General features: G+C 37.5%; 1 protein-coding gene across 2 annotated transcripts; it reads left to right on the top strand.

Moving 5' to 3' along the window:
* Window positions 1–491: 491 nt before the first annotated feature.
* Window positions 492–21,136, top strand: LOC101848504 (U3 small nucleolar RNA-interacting protein 2). 2 transcript variants are annotated; one of them, XM_005094102.3, is made up of 14 exons: window positions 492–689; window positions 7,195–7,280; window positions 8,533–8,654; window positions 8,919–8,986; window positions 9,870–9,911; window positions 10,584–10,710; window positions 11,343–11,467; window positions 11,764–11,856; window positions 13,185–13,285; window positions 14,482–14,616; window positions 15,334–15,396; window positions 17,057–17,196; window positions 18,875–18,954; window positions 19,677–21,136. In XM_005094102.3, exons 1-14 carry the CDS (start codon window positions 639–641, stop codon window positions 19,893–19,895), a joined length of 1,452 nt encoding a protein of 483 aa, XP_005094159.1. In that variant the 5' UTR covers window positions 492–638; the 3' UTR covers window positions 19,896–21,136. The 2 variants fall into 2 exon arrangements, with proteins under 2 accessions (XP_005094159.1, XP_005094160.1); XM_005094103.3 differs by having other exon boundaries at window positions 494–689; window positions 8,536–8,654.
* Window positions 21,137–21,795: the final 659 nt, after the last annotated feature.

Raw genomic sequence — 21,795 nt, 5'->3', positions numbered from 1 at the left:
TTCTAGACTCTATAAGCAGAGTTTTTTCCCCCTTGAATTTAGAGTAACAGTGTGAAGAAAAAAAGCAACACGTGTTAAGTTTTTATCAATGCTAGATTTTTAGTTGAATATGAAATTATAGCCTACAGTTTAAGTAATTAATTCATAAAGGGCGAAAATGTGAAAGGTGAAGATAACGTTATTTTGATCTTTTGCACGGTAGAATTCTGTGGTGGTCATTTGACATGAAATATAACTTTACAAGAACAAGAGCGTACTATTAATCGAGTCCGTGGTAGTTGAAGTATTCGAAGTTTTAATACTTTAGATAAGAAAAGTATCAGCTTCAAAAACATCAAATTTGTAATAGAAGTATCATCTATTATCTATATTATCATATATTATGACTTCAATCAGGTTAAAGTAGTTTTTTAACTTCTTCACACGGATTTTCTTACGTTAAGTCTATAGTCGATACTTTGTTCCATGTTTTATAATTTTTGACGACATCATAAACAGGAAGTGTCAACTTTCGTTCGTCTATCGACACACTCTCTCCAACTCGTGGGTCTCTCTGATTTCACTGCGTTCCTTTGTGGTGTGTGTGCTAGATCAAATAAGTTTTATTGAAAGATTGAGGTTCGAGAGCAACGTAAAGTATGCCTTTCTTTGTGAATCCAAAGACAAAGAAAAGAAAATTTCAAGCAAAGGTTTGTATAACCAGGTCTCACATTTTGATTTAGACTTCAGGCTGACAGGCAATGACTGTGTACTGTTCAACATATAACATAATAATTAATAGTAATAGAATCTAGATTCTAGATCTAGTGTTGACTGAATTAAATGACAAAATAAATCTAGACTCTAGAAGTATATATCAAACGCATATATCAAAAGTCAAAAGGAAGAGGCTAGCCGTACTTAACTCTTATCCTGCGTCTGTGCCCAGATGCGTATCTTATCAGCAACCGATTATTATTAGGCCTAGATCTCTATATCGGACGTGCCGGACAGGCCGCCGGGATCACTCAGTGTGTACAGTACTGTTGGTTAACAGCGCGCGCGTCGGGAAACGTGTGTTTTCGCCATACCGTGGGAGTGTGTTAACCGATGATGAAAATAATGCTTTATCCTTCATCATAGCTTTCTATTTTATAAAGTGTTACAAACACATGAATAACCACCTCTCACAAGCTGATAAGACTAAGACATTACGAGTAGTTACGCCCATTTGAATAACCTTTCTGGACGCTCTTGTACTTGTATGAATGACCTGAGGTTCGAAAGGGGATAATTTAGGTCAATTTACGAATGTTATACACTCAAATTGTTCTTTGTACCTGCACAATGGTATTCAAAACTATCAAACAAGCTTATTTTTTGTCAGGTAGTATCATTTCATACAAAATCAAGCTCATTTGACATTTGAAATATCTTGTATAGAAAAATGGAAGTCTTGTTTCCTGACTAGATCTATATCCTTTCGAGCTCCTCATGTCTAAGTGGGTCAATTTCTTCTATAATTTCATTGGAATGGATGAACATCTAGAGCTACCAACTTGGCATGTTTTGAATGAGACGTATGCCTCCATTACGAACCACTGCCAGTCTTGCTGTACTTATCTTAGGCCCTATTAACATTAGAAAACAGGAGGTTTAAAATACATACACTGTCATTAAGGCACCTGGTTTCGTCTCAAATACAAATACTTTAGGTACTGCACACTAAAAATGTATATACAATTCAGTAGGCCTATTTTTTGTAAATGGTCAGTCGAGCCATCATATTAAGAATAAATACGGCTAGACTGCCAGTCTAGCCGTCATTAAGTACGGCTAGCCTCTTCCATTTATAAATTGTCTAGGGTTTTGGTGAATGTATGCGTGCATACTGTCAAGATACAAAATGAAACAATAACATTCCCCGCATGGGCCTCAAACGGCGCGGCCAGCGCTCCGGGGCAGGTCACGAACGGTCAAGGCTAAGCGAGCCTGGCACGGAGCTCGCTCAGCGCTTCCGGTAAGCGCTACGAGGGTTAAGTACGGCAAGACTGGTTGGCTAGCTGTACTTAAGCTAGACAGCTGGGCTAGCCGTACTTATTCTTAATATGATGGCTAGACTGACTATAAAAAAAGGTAGCGTCAATTGCCACCGAGTGACGCGGTGGCAATTGACAAAAATTGACTTTTTGTTAATTGCCACCGAATGAAGCGGTGTCAAGTCTGAAAACAACACTATCTTTAGCACTATACATAATGTATGTGTAATGGATAAATTTGTTTTCAATAATTTCATGGGACGAGCATCTAGTCTAGAGCTACGGTACCAACTTGGCGTGTTTTCAATGAGACGTAGGCCTAGATCTAGGCTAGCCTTAGCCTACACTTTGGTGTAGAACCAACACAGGCAATTCTAGAAGTAGAAGGTCACAAACACTCACAAACTCAAGCAGAAATTCACTTTATATTGGGGAACATCAATCGGAGGACGGGGGTCAGGAAAAGACACACACACAAACACACACACACACAGAGGGACAGAGACGCGAACGAACAACACCGAGCACTCCAAGCACAATAAGCTATTTCTACCCACAAACGCAAAAGAGCGTCAATTTTTGTCAATTGCCACCGCGTCACTTGGTTTAAAATACCCGGCACTATTTCTCCGAACGTTCGGGAAAATAAAGCTGGGCACTATTTCTCCGAACACTCTGAAATCACACCCTTTCCCGCATATTTCGGATAATAAAAATAAAATATAGATCTATAATTATATTATAGGCCTACCAAAGATTGTTCGTATACAATATGGTTCAATCGGTCCAAAAAATGTCCGTATTTATATAAAGAAATGCTACAGTTCCAAACAGTTTTTCGCTACAGATATGACGTGTGGCCTATGAAGGGTGCTGCTCTTAAACTTAATGTGTTGCGTTCACTCGTGAGCTGTCTAGATCTAGATCTATGGAGGGTTATTGATAACGACACATAGAGCTAGCATCTGCGTTTGTCGAGGCCGCGACCAATCAATCGTGGCTCGATTTTTTGGTCCCCGAAAAAGTCAAAAAAAAAGAAAAGAAAATGAAACTCTTTACTTTTGAAAGAAAGTTCACTTAGCTTCACTTCGTCTCTTTCTCACTTGTTGTCACCACGTTGATTTGTTGAATACGTTACAGTTACATACGATTTGTATTGCTGTTCCTCTTTTATTTTTCGTTTATTTTTCCCTCTTTGTGGTGTTATATTTTGTTGGTGTGTATTTTTTTTTCTTGTTATTGTTCTGATGTGTTGTTTTTCTATTAATTTTTTTTGTTGGGGAAAAGGGGGGGGGGTTGTATAGTGTAACGTCATTTAATTTGATGTTCCTACAAAAGGTATTGTGTAACGTCATTTAATTTGATGTTCCTACCTTCATTAGATTCTAAATATATATACCTGTATAGATTTAAATGTGCTATGTTAGAGCGTTCCACCAAAACCAATTACATGTACTGACACTGGCAGGCCCCCTGTGTGTGATTCCATAATTTCCATGCAATATCCTGTACTTTTTAAAAACAAATTACGCACATTTAGGGTTAAAACGGTCAATCTTCTTCGGACAGGTGGACACACGCCCTTATTTGTTAATTGTTGTGGTTGTTTCTGGGCTGTTCTAGTTTTGATTTCATTCTGTTGTGAAACCTTTCTTTTTCACGTTTTTACACTCATCTAAAAATCTCTAGACTAGATCTAGCTCTTGAAAATTGAAATAGATCTAAACCCAAAAATTTGCTCCGGTTTTTTTTTTAATGGACGATAACCGTCCACTCAATAGAAAAGAGGGTCAAATTTCTCCGTCTCTCGGGTGCCTCAGGCAGTACCCGCCTCGCTAAACCAGTGGGCACACGGCCGGAGGGGAAGCTGAGAACAGATACCACCTTTGATTTGCTCCTTCCCAGACCTCGCAGAATGACGGAATGAAAGTTGGCGCCGAACTCTCGCAAATAGGCAAACAATCACGACCAGAGCGGAAGCCGGAAACCGTTCGGAGAAATAAAGATCGGCACTATTTCTCCGAACGTTCGGAGAAATAGTCACTTCGAAAAAAAATAGGCCTCCTGAATTGTAAATATAAATTTTTAGTTTGCAGGACTTACCTAAAGTATTTGTATTTGAGACGAAACCAGGTGCCTTTATGACAGTGCATGTTATTTTAAACCTCCTGTTTTCTAATGTTAATAGGGCCTAAGATAAGTACGGCTAGACTGGCAGTCTAGCCGTACTTAAGTACGGCTAGACTTCTTGGCTAGCCGTACTTAAGTACGGGTAACCAGCCAGGCTAGCTGTACTTAAGGACGGCTAGACTGTCAGGCTAACCGTACTTTATATTGATGGCTGAATTGTAAATGAAATTTTTAGTTTGCAATGCCTGAAGTATCGTATTTCAGACAAAACCAAAAGGTGCCTTACTGACTTGCATGTATCTGAACCTGAATAATTACTAGATCTAGATCTAATGAGACCTGTGTACTTAACAGGTGTGAGTCGGCAAGGCCAAACCTAGATCTAAGTTTAGTACGGCTAGACTAGCAGTCTAGCGACTTCGATATCAAAGTAGGCCTAATTTATAATTTAGCCTATAGGGCCCAGATCTAGATTCTAGAAGTCTAGATTTACTTTTAGGCTGGCTCTAGATCTAGATTCTAGATCTATTTCTCCCTTTGCTCGGGAAAATAAACTTGAACTCTATTTCTCCGAACAGTTTCCGTTCTCGAGATTTGTTGGTTATTTGCGAATGGAGTATCCCGCGTGTAGATCTATATGGTATGATGTGTGGTGTGTTTACTGTGTGGGTGTGTGTGTGTGTGAGACAGGTGGATAATTAGAATTAGAGAACGACAACTATACGCCATTGGCCAATATTTATAGGAACAGCCGTCTTGTTTGACGTCATTTGAGGGATTCCCACTTTGTTGTCATTCACGGTGGCAACATGACCACACGACGGCAGCCAGCAGCCTACCGACTCGGATTAGATCTAGATTTATTTTCTTTGCAACTTGCAGAACTGGGTAGCCGAGAACTGTTAGGTTCGGTTGTCTGTGATTGTGCAGCACCTTTCTTCCGCCCAGATTGATTCGGATGCTGTACTGCTGTACACTACGTAAATTGAGAAGAAAGATGATGACAGCTTTATCTTGCTTCCTCTCACTCACTAGATCTATATCCAGCGATTGCACTTGTGCCGATTGCTGGTGCGTGATACCAGCATCTTGCCAGCACACCACATCGCTTTACTGTGCCTTACACTTACATCGCACTTGCATACTCGTAGATGTGAGCGAGTGTTATCGATTTGAAGAAGACACAACGCTAGCTATCACAGCATTAGTTTAGCATCCATGAAGTATAGTCCGGGAATGTTGCCGCAACCACAATTAAAGTATCTAAATATTCAAGACATTTAAAAATCTCTAGATCTAGAAATCTAGCTCTCTGCTCCAGAAATTGAATTCGATGCAAAAAATGCTCCTTCCCAGTCACAGAATGGCGGAATGAAAGATCGCGCCTAAATTTCGCAAATGACAAAAAAATCTCGAGAACGGAAACCGTTTGGAAAAATAGAGGTTAAGTTTATTTTCCAGAGCACTCGGAGAAATGGTCAATTCGTAATTTAAAATAATAATAATTTTCGAACTTCACTTTTCTTTTTTTACTACTACAGACTACTCGTCTTCTTTTTTACTATTACTGCTTACTCCCTGTGACTGCCTACCAGCTGAAATTGCCTTTCTGTTACTACAGTACAATCTGGCCTGTCCAGCCCCCTGAAAATACTCTTTCTTGCGCACAGCAATTGTAAATGATATGCAAATACACATGAATAATGCAGCAGTTTGCAGCGGGACTTAAGCCTACCTTTGAAAATATGATGACTATTTTAATTAACTGGGGTTGTGTAGACTGATTTTTTTTCCCCCAACTCAAATTTTTTTTGGAGACTTCTGAGAAAAACTCATATTTTTTGTCAAGTAGTCATTGGCAGGTGTATGCTTCCATCTCACTGAGGCTTTCGTTTATTTTTGTTAAAGAAAAAGCTGAAATAGCCGTTACCCTGTTCAGTGACTTGTGTTTCTTATAAAACCATTTAAAAAAGGAACAGGTTTTTTTTTGTCAGAGCAGACTTTGATTTTATGTAATTTTTTCCCTGCATGTATGTAGTGAAGGTTTCTTGATGGGAGTAGTGGGAGTGTGACTTATCGAATAATCCACAAATAGTTTCGTTTACCCTGCAACTTCTTTTTGTATGTGCTCTGGAGAAGTCTGAATTTATTTTTTATCCTAATTATCATCAAAATTAAGTACGAATGAAAGAATCCACCTCCCCAGGAATTTTTTCTTCAGTCCGATAAACATTCTCTCAATTAAGAAATAACCAGAAACTGGTTTCAATGCATTTTATCAAGTTGTGTTCAAGATATACAAACGCATTTTAAATGTTTATGTTTTAATTTTAGTAAAGTTTTTACGGCGCTTGCAACTGCAAACGGTCATGTGAGCGCCAAGGGGTGGATGTCAACAGAGAAATTCGAATAAGGAATCAGGCTTTCTCTACTTACCTCTCTAGCCTCAGCAGCACAAAGTCACTTCTGTCAGTGGCATTGCCCGGGGAACCTGTGTTTTGACAGTGAAATAGTAATAGTTCAAAGTATATAAGTGTGATGTGCACGCCTATCAGCTATTTCCAGGACTTTTAATATGTTCTTGATCCATTTATTTCCCCCAAGGCACTGGGTATATACAGTGTTCTTTTACTGTAACTGAAGAGATCATGCAATTGTTATTCTTCATACAAATGACCAGCAGGTGGTTTGCAGGTGCTCTGGTGTAGTTAACTCCTTTCCTATCAAACCTCTGTTGTTATATCTCTCCTTTTTAATGTTTTTTACTCTTTTGTAACACCTCTAACCTTTGGCACTTATATATGATCTAATTGTGTTGCCAGTGCTTAAAAAAGCTACTAAAACAAAACAATAAATAAAGGACCCCCCCCCCCCCCCCCCCACACACACACACATTTTTTACATATTATTATATAATGACACTGTCCCTAACACCCACCCGTCTAAGACAACCACTTTTCTTTCAGATAGTGAGTGGCTGTCCAGGTCAAGTTCAACTGTGTAATCAGTCTCCATTAAAGAGTTTTGCTTTTTCTCATATTCGCAGGATCAGAAAAGCTTAGGGAAAAAGAAAGGCTTGAAAAATCAAAAGGCTTTGTCTGAGGAGGTTGAAAGTGATTCTGATGTTGACAGGTGAGTGAGCGATTGTCAGTAACATGAGGTATCCTGTGGAAAAGGCAGATGTTATATTAATCTTGCCTCTTGTCACAGCATGTGTTGTCTCCCTGAATTTTTATAATCATGGGAACTTCTATTTCATCTCAGATCAGGACCACACATCCCCTGTTGGATGAGCATTATTGATTTTTTCCTCCATTCTTCTTCTTCAAAGGCTGCTAGAAATGTATTATAGTGTACTGAGTTGCTGTCTTTTATTTCTCGTTTCACCCGAGTTGGGCTTACATATAGTTTTTGGTCACGTTATTACACTTAAAGTTTGGCATCCCACAGCTAAGTGATGTTAATCATATGAAATAATGAAGCACTCATATCTGTTTTCCTCATTTTAAAGGTCCTAGTCTATAGTTATATTATACAATAGTTGTAGAAACCCAGTAATACATGTACTACAGAAGATATTAATGATAGTACAATTTTTACCGTTGAATTTAATATAATTTTAACATCTAATGTGACAATCTTTTCTTAATGAGTAAAACTTTGTGTTTTGAATGATGGTTTAGAACTTCAGTATGATTTTGTGAAAATACCATCAAATGCCCATATTTCGTGACCTCAGTGCTTTCTTGTCCAATTTTCACTTTTTTTAAAGCATTGAAAATGTGGCCTTTTCTTACGCTCACTCTTTGTTATGAACTGGTTTCACTGTTATTAAAATGGAAATAGGACAAGAAAGCACTGAGGTTGCAATTTGAAGGTTGTGCTCAGAAGTCTGTCTTTCTTTTCAACTCACTTGTTGGTGTTAGTTTTGTACCTCTCTAAAGGCCCTTTTTATTCCTTTGTATTTTCAATGTCAATCTCTGCTACTTTCACAGTCCCTCCCTCTTTTCTTACCCAATTTCCTCCCTGTTATACACAGTCACTTTTTCACTCTTTCTTCCTTTTCAGAAGGAAGTCCAAGTATCTTTTCCCTTTTTTCTTATTTTCAGTGGTGATGTCTCTGTTTATGAAGACTGTATTTCTGTGCTATTTCTGCCTTTCCACTGTTCTCTCCTCACTTAACTCAAGTTTTTGAAAAGTATAGCAGAAGGGATAGTGGATTGATCAACTTTCTCCTTTTCTTCCAATAAGTTTTTTTCATATTGTCTTTATCTCTCCTTTTCTTTGTATATGACCCTCTTGTAAAACCTATAATCTTTAGCACTTATATGACCATACTCTTACTAACACACAGCTTTCACTGCCATACGGCCTTTTCCTTCAGCAGTAATGAAGCAACAGAAACTAGAGGAAAATTCTACAGCTCAGATGAGGATGAGGAAGAAACACCACAACAAAAACGTTTGCGTCTTGCCAAAGAGTATTTGTCTCAGCTAGAGAATGAAGGTATGTGCTCACTTACTTTAAAGAAAAGGTCAAATGAGTTCTCAGTTTCTGTATAATGCAAGTCAAGAGTTTAAAAAAAAAAAAAAGTTCATCATGTTGTACCCTCGACTTTTGTATGTGGTAAATTATGCCTTGACTGAGTGTCTATGTTAGTGGATATGAATAATTTGTTTAGGCTCAGATCTCATACTAAATTATCTTTAATATGTTGCCATTAGATACCTTCTAGTAAAATGTTGTAACTGAGTTTTTTCTATCTTTCAGAGGCAGAAAATATTGAAGATGAGGATGCTGTTAAACAAGCAGTTTCAAGTCGTTTGCAGCATGATATTGTAAGTGTTCCTTTCCTTGATTAATTCGTCTGCTTTATTCAGATATTAGAATCGTTTCATATACTTGTGAGCAAAAGCATTTTTTTTTCTTTTGTTTGTGGTATCCAAACATTTGTTGGGTTAGGGAGCGTTCACTAATGACATCAGCTGAGGGGGGGTCCTTACAAAGTTGACATCAACCCATGATGTCCTAAAAGGTTGTGAGAAAAGAAAAGAGAGGAAGAAAAAATGTTATGTACCACGTTTTCTTGGCAAACACAATTAACACAGTTAAATTGGACCTGGGAAAGATGGGGGGGGGGGGTCATTTTTGGCCAAATTTTAGTGATGTCATTTGTGAACGGTCCCTCATCTGAAGAAAAATTACCCTCAGACCCAGTTGATATACATTTTTGTTGTTGCTTTGTTTATTTCTGTTGTGAAAAATGTACTGTACACTTGTGTTTATCATAATTCCTTCTTTAAGAAGTGAGGACATGGACAGCCAATATCTCATTCAAAGTGATAGGACTTTTTTTTTTCTTTATGTAGGATATTTTTAACTGGCAGATTTTCTAAGTTTTTGTTACAGGTTGCCTAGTTACTCATGTTTTGGCATGTTTTTTTGTATTGTCGAAATTTTTAGGTAATTCTTTTTCAAATATTAAAGTAGGTATGCAGTCTGTTGTTAAATTTTGCGCATCAGGAAATTGGGAGCTTTTCTGGAATGATTATGTAAATCTATATTCAGATAGACTCCAGGAATGTTGAACATGGCGTTTCATCAGTCGTAATGACATTAAACATTATTATTTGAAAACTTGTTGCGATTTCACATTCTTGTGAATTATATGATGATATTGACACTGAAATAATATAATGTTAAATAAATTATTTTTTTCAGTCTGAGCAGGCTGGAAAACTGACAAAAGAAGTTGCAGACACTGTGAGTATAAAAGCTTTTTTTTTGCTTGTCATTGTCAGTGTTTGTTCACACATACGTCTCAATTAGTCAAAATACTTGAAATTTGTTGTATGTGCCGTAAGACACTTACTTAAAGGAAAGTCTTGAAAATTTGTTAGATTACAATATTGATGATAAAGAGATTGAAATTTGAAACATAGTAAAGAATGACTTTCGTACAATGTGTAGTTACCCTTTTTATTGTTAAACAATTATTATTTGTATATTGTTTTAAATTTAATTTGATTCTAAAATTCAGTTTGCATCGATTCTTTTCTAATTTTTGTGAAAACCATTTCTCAGTGATGCTTTTTGAATTTCTATATGATTTCAGAAAATATCCACAAAACGAAAGTATGTGAAATTTGTCTTGGAATGAAAGTTGAATTCCTTTTTACAATGGTTTTTTTTTTGGATTCAGCTTCTTCTCAACCTCACTTGTTTCTGTTTGTTTTCTGCCTGTTATGTGTTTTTCTCCATCGCTCAGCGATGGGGAGGGAGAGAGAGAGAGAGACAGAGAGAGAGAGCGGGGGGGGGGGGGGGTGTGGATGTGCTTGATTTAAGGACGAAGGACAAAGAAATATATATGTCCATTGAATCTGATGCCCATAATTTTATCTTATTTCATTACTTTTTTTTCTCTTCCCGTTTCAGTGCTCATGCCCCCGTCCGCAAGATCTGCGAGTCTTCAGGGGACACAGTTTACCTGTTACAGCTGTTGTGATAACTCCAGACGACAAATTTGTGTTCACAGCTAGTAAAGACTGCAATATTTGCAAATGTAAGTAACCATAATGAAATAGTTGTGACGCACTCTGGCTGGATTATATTCCACTGATCAGTGGTCATATGTGTCATGGTGTGTGGTTGAATCACATGTTTGTAAATTTTTGGGCATTTGGAAACTATAAATTTACATGTTTTCTGCTGTTGATCAACGACGTTTTTCAGTAAAATCCACACAGAAATGTATTTTATATGGGCATACAATTTTTTTGAGCCAAAACAAAAGTTCGATAAATATACCAATGGGCGGAAAAGTGCCAGTTTCTTTTATTTCAGTTTTGTTATGAGTACCTGACTTCACCACGATGCCACACATTTGTTTTAGAAAGTACTACAGATCTAAAAGACAATTGCTTTTTAGAAAGTGTTAGGAGTCAAGTATACTGTCTAAATACTCCATGCTGTACTAAAATTCATAGAGAAAAACTTGCTATATTGCCACCATTTTAAAGCTTCCCTGCCCTTTTGTGAACTACATAGCTTATCTTTTTCCCTTTCGGTGGAAATGAATTCATTTCAGATATCATGAAATCATGATGAGCAGATAGTAGGCTTTTATGATTCAAGTTCAGTATGGAAGCGACATTTTGATGTTATCTTTTTCCCCCCTCCACTTCACTTCACCAGGGGATGTGCAGTCTGGCTTGAAAGTGAAGACTATCAAAGGTGGTCGGAAAGGTACAGAGGATGTCCACATAGGACACACTGACCACATTCTGTGTCTGGCTATCTCCTCAGATGGTAACTTTCTGGTAAGTTCTACTGAATAGGGTTATTGATTTTTAGAGAAGTTGAAAGTTTGAGCTCTTTTGCTCAGTGTTCTTTGATTTTTGGGTACATTATCAAGAGTGGCATTTTAAGTTAGCAACGGGAAATTTGTGTTTTTCCTGAGTATGCAATGCTTTTGTTGTTTGTTTATTTATTTCTTTTTTCAAAGCAATTCGACTTACTCCAAAAAAAATGTAGTGCTCAGTCTTAGCTTAAGGTGTGGGGTGGGGCCTGGTATGATTAGTTTGTTTCAAGTTTTGTTATTTGATTATCTCTCCAGGCAGCAGGAGACATGAACAACATGGTGAAGTTATGGAACCCACATGACTGTAGCTTCATTCATAAGTTCAGAGGTCACAGAGGACCTGTTACTGTGAGTATTTTTCTCAAACTTGCAAGAAGTATAGAGCCAGTGTTTGGAGGGCACTTCCTGTAGGTCACACTCCTTTATTTTTCCTTCTGTTGTTCTTGTCCATCTGTATCGCTCTTTACCTGCCTTAACTCTTTATCCCGGCTCACGGTCTTAACCCCTGTGCCGGTGAGCCGCTGACAGTGGCTCGGGCACATTCCTTTACGGCGACTTCGACATCAAATTACTTTTCGGCAGTTGCCGAAAACAGGTCTCTTATACTGGAAGTTCACTCATTAGATAAGGAACAATCAAAATAGGTTTGCTAATTTCAATTTAATGACCCATTTAATGACGTTTTTGTCATTTTTAGATTTAGCACCAAAAAAGGGCCCAGGCGTAGTAGGTTTACCCCCCTCGGAGATAAAGAGTTAAATGGGCGGGTGTTCTGGTGTGGTTTGCTCTTTTTTTCCTATTAGATATCTGTTGTCCCTATCTCCTCTCTTTCTTTTTTGTGTTTGTTACTCTCTTGTAACACCTCTAATCTTCAGCACTTGTATGATGATCATATTGTGTTGCAAATGCTGTAAAACTTACTTTACACTTTGCTGTCCCATCTGGCCGATCGGTGATGTTTACCACCCAGTTTCTTTGGTTTTCCCCCAAAATGCCTTTACCTTTGATGGCAAGGGTTTTTACTGTATGAGTCTTGTGATGGTAAAGTGTTAAACTAAAACTTGCCTGCTTTAAATGGCAGTTATTGTGTCAATGGACACACTTCTCAAAACAGTTAAAGAATTTTCCAAATTTGAAAAAATAACTGGAACAGTTGGTTGGCGAGGGCTCTAGTGTAGTGTAGCCTTTCTAGTTTTTTTCTGTATTTTTACTGTCCTAGTTTGTTCTTTCAAAATGCTGGCCATTATTGTATTGAGTTGCCATAACTGTCGACATCAAACACAGCCACTATATAAATCTATTTCTCCCATCTTGAATTAGTATGGTGCCGAGTTCTTTGACTTAGTTTGGTTCTTGAACCTGTGAATATTTCCTTTTTTTTTCTCATATCGGATATATGCATTTACAGGGTTTCCCTGGAGAGACCACAAAAGTGTATGGGTTGTTAGTGAGGATTTTAAAGGGTTTATCCCCAATTATTCCTTATACTTTGTTTTGCCTTTCTGCTTTGCAATTTTTATACATAAGCTAATGGTGTTAGTTAATGATTCTAAGGAATTCCTGCCCAATGAAAACATAATGTAATAAGAATAACAGTCAATCTCATATGACTTTGATGAATGTTATATTGGGTCTTTGCTTCTCTTCACCTCTTTTGTATACCTTTTTTGTTTCAGGGCGTGTCTTTCAGAAAAGGTACCCACACGTTGTTCAGTTGCTCAACGGATAAAGCGGTGAAAGTCTGGAGTGTTGATGAACTAGCCTATGTGGAAACTTTGTGAGTGCATATTTGATGTTCTTTATGGGAGTTCTTTTTTAGTTGTAGCCCTGAAAGTTTTTGATATTCCGTTTTATTTGGCGGCTCCTCTTGTTTGCTTCTGTACCTATACATCATAATTATCACTGCTGCATATAAGAGAATTTTCAATGCTTCGTTGTGTTTTTTGATTGTCAGCTGAATGAAAACCCTTTTTCGGAAATTTTAAAAGAATTATAATGAAAAAAGAGGTCTAATGCTGTAAGAAACATTAGTCATTTTGCTGGCTTGTTGCTAGAGATAATGACATTTTATTTGATTTTGAACAGTCAGCAATACAATGAAAGTGTGTGTAATAGTCCATGTCAGTGACACCCACAGATTAATTTTTTTAAAAAGAGCGTAATATATTCATCCACAAGTAGAATTAAATGTCTTCTGAAAACTTTATAAAGTTCAAATAAAAAGTGTGCAGACTAGGTGCATTTTTATGTGGTAAAATGATGATGATAGTGTTGCAGACAATAGGTAGGTGCTTAAAAGTGGCTCGAATGAAAGACCAAGACTCGTTTTCATTTCCCACTTTGTTACTATGTGCTAAGTTATTTTCAACTGCAGGTCAAGAATTTGATGTGTGTTTATGTTATTAAGCAGTAGAAGTATTCACCCCGATACTGTAGGGTTCAGGGCCGACCGCAGAAGTGCGCAACCCTACTATCTCGGGCTCAGTGCTGAGTGAGTTAAAATGCTCGATAATTTCAGTCTCACGGAGTGTATGTAAAATTTGTTCACTTCTCCAAAAACTTCCAGTTTATAATCACTGTGGCATACAGTCTGGCACGGGCATAACAAAATCTGTGGGTTGCAGAAATTTGTTCATTATGCACAAGTTTCGCTAGGTAGGTGTTATAAACACTAAGAAATACAAACATAAGAATAAATTCAGGACCTGAAAATCTGTTTGCTATGTGCATTGCTAGACTGTATTTGGTCAGACAAATTTGAAAATCTCCTTTCTAGATTGATGTTACAAATGTTATTTTCCTTTCCTCGTGAAAATGTATTCTCAGCACAAGATCATCCTATATTTATCCATCATTGATTTGGTAGAGTTCCTGTTACTGGGGGAGGTCATTGTCATAACATTTATTTTCTCCTCTATGTTTGTATTGATTTCAATTCCTGTTTAAGTCCATACTTTTTCTTTTTTAATGCAGATATGGACACAATTCCCCCATCACGTGTATAGACAGTTTGAACAGGGACAGAGCTATCACGTCCGGGGGCAGTGACAGGTCTATCCACATCTGGAAAATCCCGGAAGATTCACAGTTACTATTTTACGGCCATGAGTAAGTGACTATGATCTTCATTCCCTCTTCTAGATACATGGATTGACGTTTGGTTGGGCTGCTTTATTGCCTATGGCTTCCTGACGTGGAAGTTTTCTTTGTTTTCTTCATTTGTTTATCAAGAAAAGAACTAATTGCAATAATAAATAGCATGATATCCAGCTGTCGGTGCAGTAAAATGTAAAATTTTGTGTTTTAAATGAAAGAAGTACAATAAACAGTCTTTATTAAAGTAACATTGCGGTGAGAATTCTGCTACTTATGGCAGACAATTGAACTGTGTCATACATTTATTTTTAATCTGGGGCTCTAAGGGTAGCTGTGTTTTGGTCAACTTCTTAACTTTTTCGCAGTCTTGTATTGATGATCATGTTCTAACAGTGCAGCTTGTAGCCTACTTCCCAGTTGACATCACTGATGCACTTCTTTAATAAGACAAATATACTCCTTCTGTGTTTTTCCTTGAAATGATGCTTTTACTCCGTATAAATTTTTAAGACTTGAGAATTAATGTACATGGTAACTAAGATGTTACATTTACCACAACTTCTGACTAGTTGTAACAAGTCAAGAAAAATGAAGGCATTTGTTACTGGTTATCAAGATCTGTTGTTAGGAATCTTTGAAAATGAACTCGCATGCTAAGAAAACCTTGTTACAGTGTCACAGAGGGGTAAATAATGTTTGTTTCGTTTTTTTTCTTATCTTTTTTACTAGGGGCTCCATTGAGTGTGTGGCTTTGATCAACGAAGGGAATTTCTTCAGTGGTTCGGAAGACAGGTAAGATGTAAACCCACTTGCCAGTTGGAGGGTGTTTTTGTGTATGATTACAGATCTCTAGCGGTATGTTTTGTCTGCTTTTTACTGCAGTAGGCTTATGTTGTTGCCCAAGTATTAGAGAAAATATCTTATTCTTGTATCCAGGGTTGGTGATTTTTTTGATTTTTTAAATAAAAAAAAAAAAAATCGATTTTAAAAATTTAAATCAAGATTTTTAAAATTTTAATCGGATTTTTAAATTTTTAAAAAAAATGTCGGCACAGTTTGTGATTTTTTGTGGCTAAAAGTAAGTTCTTTTAGTGCAAAATGCATTGTCTTTATTTTAACTAATGATTAATTTAAGCAACTGCAATTTTAGAAAGCCTTTATCTTCTAGATCTATATCAGTGAATTATGGCTACAGACAAAAAATAAAGAAAATGTCAGTCTAAAAGGAAGGGGTTATGCGTAGATAAACTTGCATTTTTATTACAGTGTATGTGTGCGCGCGCTTGTGTTTGTCTAAAAAGAAAAAGAAAATGATAATTTCAATTATGAAAAAAGAGTAAATTGAATAGATCTACAGTATTATTTTACTACTTACAGTGACAGGGGGGAAAGCAGACTTTTAAGCATAATTATTTTAGTCTACTAAACCTTTTATCATCTGTTTTATAAAACCAAGGAAAGGAATTCTGAATGTTTAAAGATGTAAAAACAGAATACTTTTTAAAAAAGTGATTTAAATCACTGAGTTTTATTTTTAAAATCAAGTTGATTTAAATTTTAAAAAATCAACTGATTTAAATCGACCTGATTTAAATCAACCCAACCCTGATTTTCAATTATGAAAAAAAAGTAAATTGAGAACTGTATTATTTTACAGTGACGGGGGAAAGCAGACTTTTAAGCATGATTATATTAGTCTACTAAACATTATGTTGTTTAATAAAACCAAGGAAAGGAATTCTGAATGTTTAAATATATGTAAAAACTGAATACATTTTTTTGAAAAGTGATTTAAATCACTGATTTTAATTTAAAAAATCAAGTTGATTAAAATAAAAAAAATCAACTGATTTAAATCAACCCAGCTCTGATTTCAATTATGGAAAAAAAAAGTAATTTGAATATGTATTATAATTTTACAGTGAAAAGGGGGAAAGCAGACCTTTAAGCATGAATATATTAGTCTACTAAACCTTATATTATATCTGTTTTATGAAACCAAGGAAAGGAATTCTGAATGTTGAAATGTGTAAAAACTGAATAGAAATAAATATTTTAAAAAGTGATTTAAATCACTGATAAAAAAAAAAAATCAATTTGATTTAAATTTTAAAAAATCAACTGATTTAAATCAACTCAACTTGATTTAAATCAACCCAACCCTGCTTGTATCTTTAGATGGTGTTGATGACCAGCACAGTTTTTTTGGATATCAGGACTTATATTGTGCAAGCTTTAAATAAAAAAAAAGTAGATTAAAACATTTACGACTGACACATAGTTTAGTAAAAGAATTTGCGGAAATTATGTGGACTGTTGCCATTTAACGCTTTGCTATGTTTACAGAGCTTTAAGGTCAGGTTGTAAGACAGTTTGATGTAAGTTTACAACTTCTTATGAATATCTTTGAATTTTCAGTAACACTTTGTGAATATCTTACATTTTTTTCTAGTTCCCTGTGTCTGTGGAGTGTGTTGAAGAAGAAGCCATTAGTGACGCGGCAACATGCCCATGGCACACCAGCAGGTCAAAACAGTGAGGACTGGATTTCTGCAGTGGCTGCCTTGCAATATTCCGATCTGGTGGCTTCAGGTAAGAGTTTTTTTTTTTCTGAGGTGCAGATTCCCTATCTGTTTTTTATGTGACAGTTTACGCTCCCTTCAAAAATGTGAGGCTCTATCTTCAGTGTGCCATCTGTGTGGTCTCTTTTCTATATGAGACAGTGGGGGTCCGTCGTCTTTTTGCACTGTGTAGATCGGTGGGGGGGGGAGAGGGAATTGGTAGGTTTTCTTCTTCTTTTTCACTGTTATAATAATATTTGCATTTATATAGCGCATATCCATGCTGTACGGCATGTTTTACCCACTTCACAACTATGGTAACTCCAGCAGACCCTAGAACAATCAGAAACATTCTCCACTTCCTACAGTGCGAGCAGATGATCAATGGTTCAAACACTTGTCGGGGGCTTTCGTGGCCTAGAGGTTAAGGTGTTGGCCTCTCATTCAAAGGTTCCGGGTTCGAATCCGGGTAGCAACCGAAACATTTTCTTCTCTAAAATTGTCTCCTTTCACCTCCTTTCCTGCTCTTTAGCAATGTTCTGTTGTCTGCTTTCATTTCCACTTTCTGCCCCCACCCCCTCACCTCCTTTGCCCCCTCCTCTGGGCTCCTAACTCTTTCTGCAGCCTTTCTACTGCTACTCCTTGGCTCCTCCTTACTGCTGTCTTTCTGCCACTCCCCTGATCTTCTGGTAGGAAAGATCTACACCTAGCCTTCTCGGACAAGGGCGAAAAATCTCGGTGGGCCCGTGTGCAAGTTGCGCACGTTAAAGATCCCTTGGTGGTCTAAAATCGATAAGAGTAGGCTTCAGCCGCCACCCGGGCAAAATTCAAAATTTCCTACCAACTGAAAATATTAGGTGTGTCCCACACGCTCATATGACCTTATGCAGTTGCGAGCGCCGTAAAACACTTTACAACAACAAAAACAAAACAAACACTTGTCAAACTGACGAGATCTTTTGTTGTTTATAGCAGGGTACCCTTTCCATCTTGGTGAAGTGATGAAAAGTTGTGAAAAGCACCTTTCCCAAGGATCCAACAGCAGTCCCCCTTTTGTTATTCGAGCCCATGACCTTGCTGTTGAGAGTCTGAGAGTCTAACCATGAAACCACTGATGCCACCAGTCTGTCTTGCTTTTTCCGTGCATTAAATGACCATTATTGTTTAGAAATTAATCTGTTACTGGAAACAAGAAAAGAGTACTAAAAAGTTACATCCAGCCAATCCTATTATACAGGTGCGAAGCTTGGACAATCAATAGATAGCTGGAAAGAACAATGGAGGCGACAGAGTTGTGGTTCATAAGACACATGCTGCATACAGCTAGAAAAACAAATGAAAAAGTCTTGGTTGAAGCAAATTGCAGATGACAGCTTATGACGGATATTCGAAAGCGACAGGCAAAGTTCATTGGGCACACAATGCAGAAAGAAGCATTGGAGAATATGTTGCAACAACAGGAAAGTTTGATTGAAAGAGAGGCAGAGGCAGACAGGGGGAAAAGTTGCCGGACAAGTTGACAACATGGCTGGGAATAGCAAGAACGACAGACACCATCACTGCAACGCAAGGCAGAGTGAAGTGGAGGTCCATGATCGCCCACGCCAGTATGCAAGTCACCGGATGATGATGATTGTGTAGATAACTCCCTTTCTCACACAAACAAAACCACAAATTCCTTATTTATTTGAATTTGTCTGTCATTTCAGGTTCCAAGGATGGTTTGGTTCGACTTTGGAAATGTGGCCCCAATTTCAAGAGTCTGTCTCCTCTGTTTGAAGTGCCTGTGGTGAGTTTTTTTCTGGGTATCAACAGCTTTAATTTTGACATGTTTTATTTGATAAAAATGTTTTGCTATTGGCGTGGCTACTGGAATTGTGATCTATGATTTAAGGGTTGTAGGTTTAGTTCCCTGCAGATCTCGGTTTGATTATGTGCCCCCAGGACAAATGCCACAGGATTTTCAGTTCACCCCTTGAAATGAAATGTAAATCAGGTATTTGTCTCTTGGGAGGAGGAAGGGGGGGGGGGGTAGCGTTTGATCTGAAGCAGAGTAGTTCTCTCTACAGGAGGTGGTCTATGTTCTTTTATTCCACTTTCTTTCTTTAACTCTTTATGTCTCTGACAAGCGGCTGCCAGTGGCTCGCTGTCGGAACCGCTGTGTCGATGAGCAGCTGAGGCACATTCCTTTACAATGACTCCAGCATCATATTAGTTTTTGGCAGTTGCCAAAAATGTCTCTTTTACCGGTTCTTTCATTAGGTGAAGAAATACCAAAATATGTTCTTTTGTTTTGGTTTAATGACCAATTTAGTGATGTACTGTGATATGTCACTTTTAGATTTGGTTTCAAAAGAGGGTCGTGGTGTAGTGGGTTTACACCCCTCACTCCAACTCCATCCCCTGCGGAGATAAAGAGTTAAGTTATTTAAGCTACAACAACAAAAAAAGAATTTGTTCCAGTAAAAATGTATATGAAAGGTGAAATAATATTTTAATTTTCTGTTTCAGAATGGCTTTGTGAACAGTTTGTCCTTTTCAAGCAATGGAGACTTCTTAGTGGTGGGTGTAGGACAGGAGCACCGTCTGGGGAGATGGTGGAGACTAAAAGATGCCAAGAATGGATGGGTGATCATCCCTCTGAAAGGACTTGACCAATCGAGTGATGATTCGGGTGCTTCCGAGAGCTCGGAAGAAGGGAGTGATGATGATTCAGGGAATTCTGATTGAAGACACTTTTTGAACACTGCATTTACTACTTTGCTGCAGAGGTGTGTCACTGGGACTGAGGTGATGTGATACATCATGGTCTGTAAGATCTTGGACTAAGCATTGACCATTGTCTCCGGAGAGCTTTTGTAAAAGATAGCCATTGTTTTAAGATAATTAATTACGTGGCAGGTTTGCTTCGTCCCTTTTTCCATGGTTTTGTATTATTTTACTTTGAAGGGCACACGTACCCACTTTCAAAAGGATTTGACTGTAATTAATTTACATTCTTGACTTGAACAAAGGACCTTTGTCTGGTTATGTTCCTTTGTTGGTGCATACTGAAAAGTTGAATCTCAGGACTTGGCAAAAGAATACACCTTGTAATTCAAACCTATTATTCATTGTCACTGGCAAGGTATGTAGACTTGGCAAAACTACTTTGCTATTTCAAAGGTATTGAGAATGTGTGCTTAGAGTTTGGCTGCAGAGCATGTGTGGAAATTTCCCTGATAAGCCACTTCATGAATGCATATCCTGACCTGATTTGAACCTAAAGCATTGATGACCTGTGGTCATTTCTTTTTGTTTCCTTCAAAATAAACCAGTTGTCTAGTTTTATATTTTTGTCTTTCACAAGATCTATTGGAGCACTGCACATGTGCTGCCTGTCTTTGTATTATAGAGCAGAGCGTGGAAATTGGCCTCTTGAACGTCTGACATGTATATCCCCAGTAGACTTTGTTACCTGCCAACCTTAGATCATTAAAATATGATTGTCATCATCATTCAGTGTAAATAACATGTTTACCTATTGATGGAGTTATGCTCTTATTGTGTGAGTGGGAAGATAGGTCAACTCTTATTTAGCTCTAAAACGTTGCTGAGGTTGATCCGTGTATCCTAAAAAATCGGGGATCCGCGTGTTCTATATAATTGACAACATAAAAGTACTGTGGATTATTTTTAATGTCTTTTCTCATTTAAAGCGGGGAGGGGGTTGGCGTATCGAAAAGTTTTGAAGAAACCATTTACACGGTGAGAGTATAACACTATTGATATGCTAAGCCAAGGCCCTGAAAATGAAATGGCACTGAGAGTGCATGTTAGTTGTACACTTCCAGACAAAACTTGTAACATGTTTGTTCTGTAATATTTCTTTTGTGACAGGGCTTGGGATTTAGCCATTGTCTCACAAATGTATGAGCGTGTTTGGCAAATGTTGAGAATGGAAGATAATAAATATGAAATAATATAATGTGTTATTGTGTGTTGTTTTAGTCATTGTCTTGTTATCTTAAGGAGTTGAATTATTGATTATCCAGTCTAAAGTTTGAAATCAGCGGATTTGTTTTCCAGTCAGGATGGTTGAATAGGGCGAGCTGTTGGATTTATTGGTATCGTGCTTTACTATGCTGAGGATGAACCTCCTGTCTGTGGGAGAAACATTGGAGTAAACAATTTATAAAACTCACAACGTCGGGCCCACACAAACCTTCGGGTTTCTCCAGAAGGGACGAAGCTATATTTACTCGATTGTGTACCGCACGTACCTCCTTGACACATAAATAAATAACTAACACATAAATACCAACTACAGGGAGAGGAGAAACCTTTCTGTGTAACCTTGATGTGATACTGACTTTACCAAAAGACACATACTAACAGAATGTTCGGACTTTAGAGAGACCCGAAGGAAGTATAAATGTGTAGAAATTTGAAAGATCCTCGATTTTAATACAGGCTATGTGCCTTCTCATAGTAAAATGTAAATATGTTATTTTAATTAAATGTAAATAGCTGTTGGAGGGCTCTTGTGGTCTAGAGGTTAAGGTTTTCACCTCTCATTCAATTGGTCCCGGGTTGGAATCCGGATAGTGATGGAATATTTACTTGTTTAGCATTTTTTTCTTTTACATCC

The sequence above is a fragment of the Aplysia californica genome, unplaced genomic scaffold, assembly GCF_000002075.1.
Source record: "Aplysia californica isolate F4 #8 unplaced genomic scaffold, AplCal3.0 scaffold00075, whole genome shotgun sequence".
Classification (NCBI taxonomy): Eukaryota; Metazoa; Mollusca; class Gastropoda; order Aplysiida; family Aplysiidae; genus Aplysia; species Aplysia californica.
This window is presented reverse-complemented; position numbering and strand designations above follow the sequence as displayed.

What these genes read in the sequence shown, in the direction of transcription:
- LOC101848504 (XM_005094102.3), top strand. Translation starts at nt 639, where the DNA reads ATGCCTTTCTTTGTGAATCCAAAGACAAAGAAAAGAAAATTTCAAGCA. An exon ending in GTCTCAGCTAGAGAATGAAG is followed by an intron (nt 8,655 to 8,918) that starts GTATGTGCTCAC and finishes TCTATCTTTCAG; the next exon opens with AGGCAGAAAATATTGAAGAT. An exon ending in CCTCAGATGGTAACTTTCTG is followed by an intron (nt 11,468 to 11,763) that starts GTAAGTTCTACT and finishes TTATCTCTCCAG; the next exon opens with GCAGCAGGAGACATGAACAA.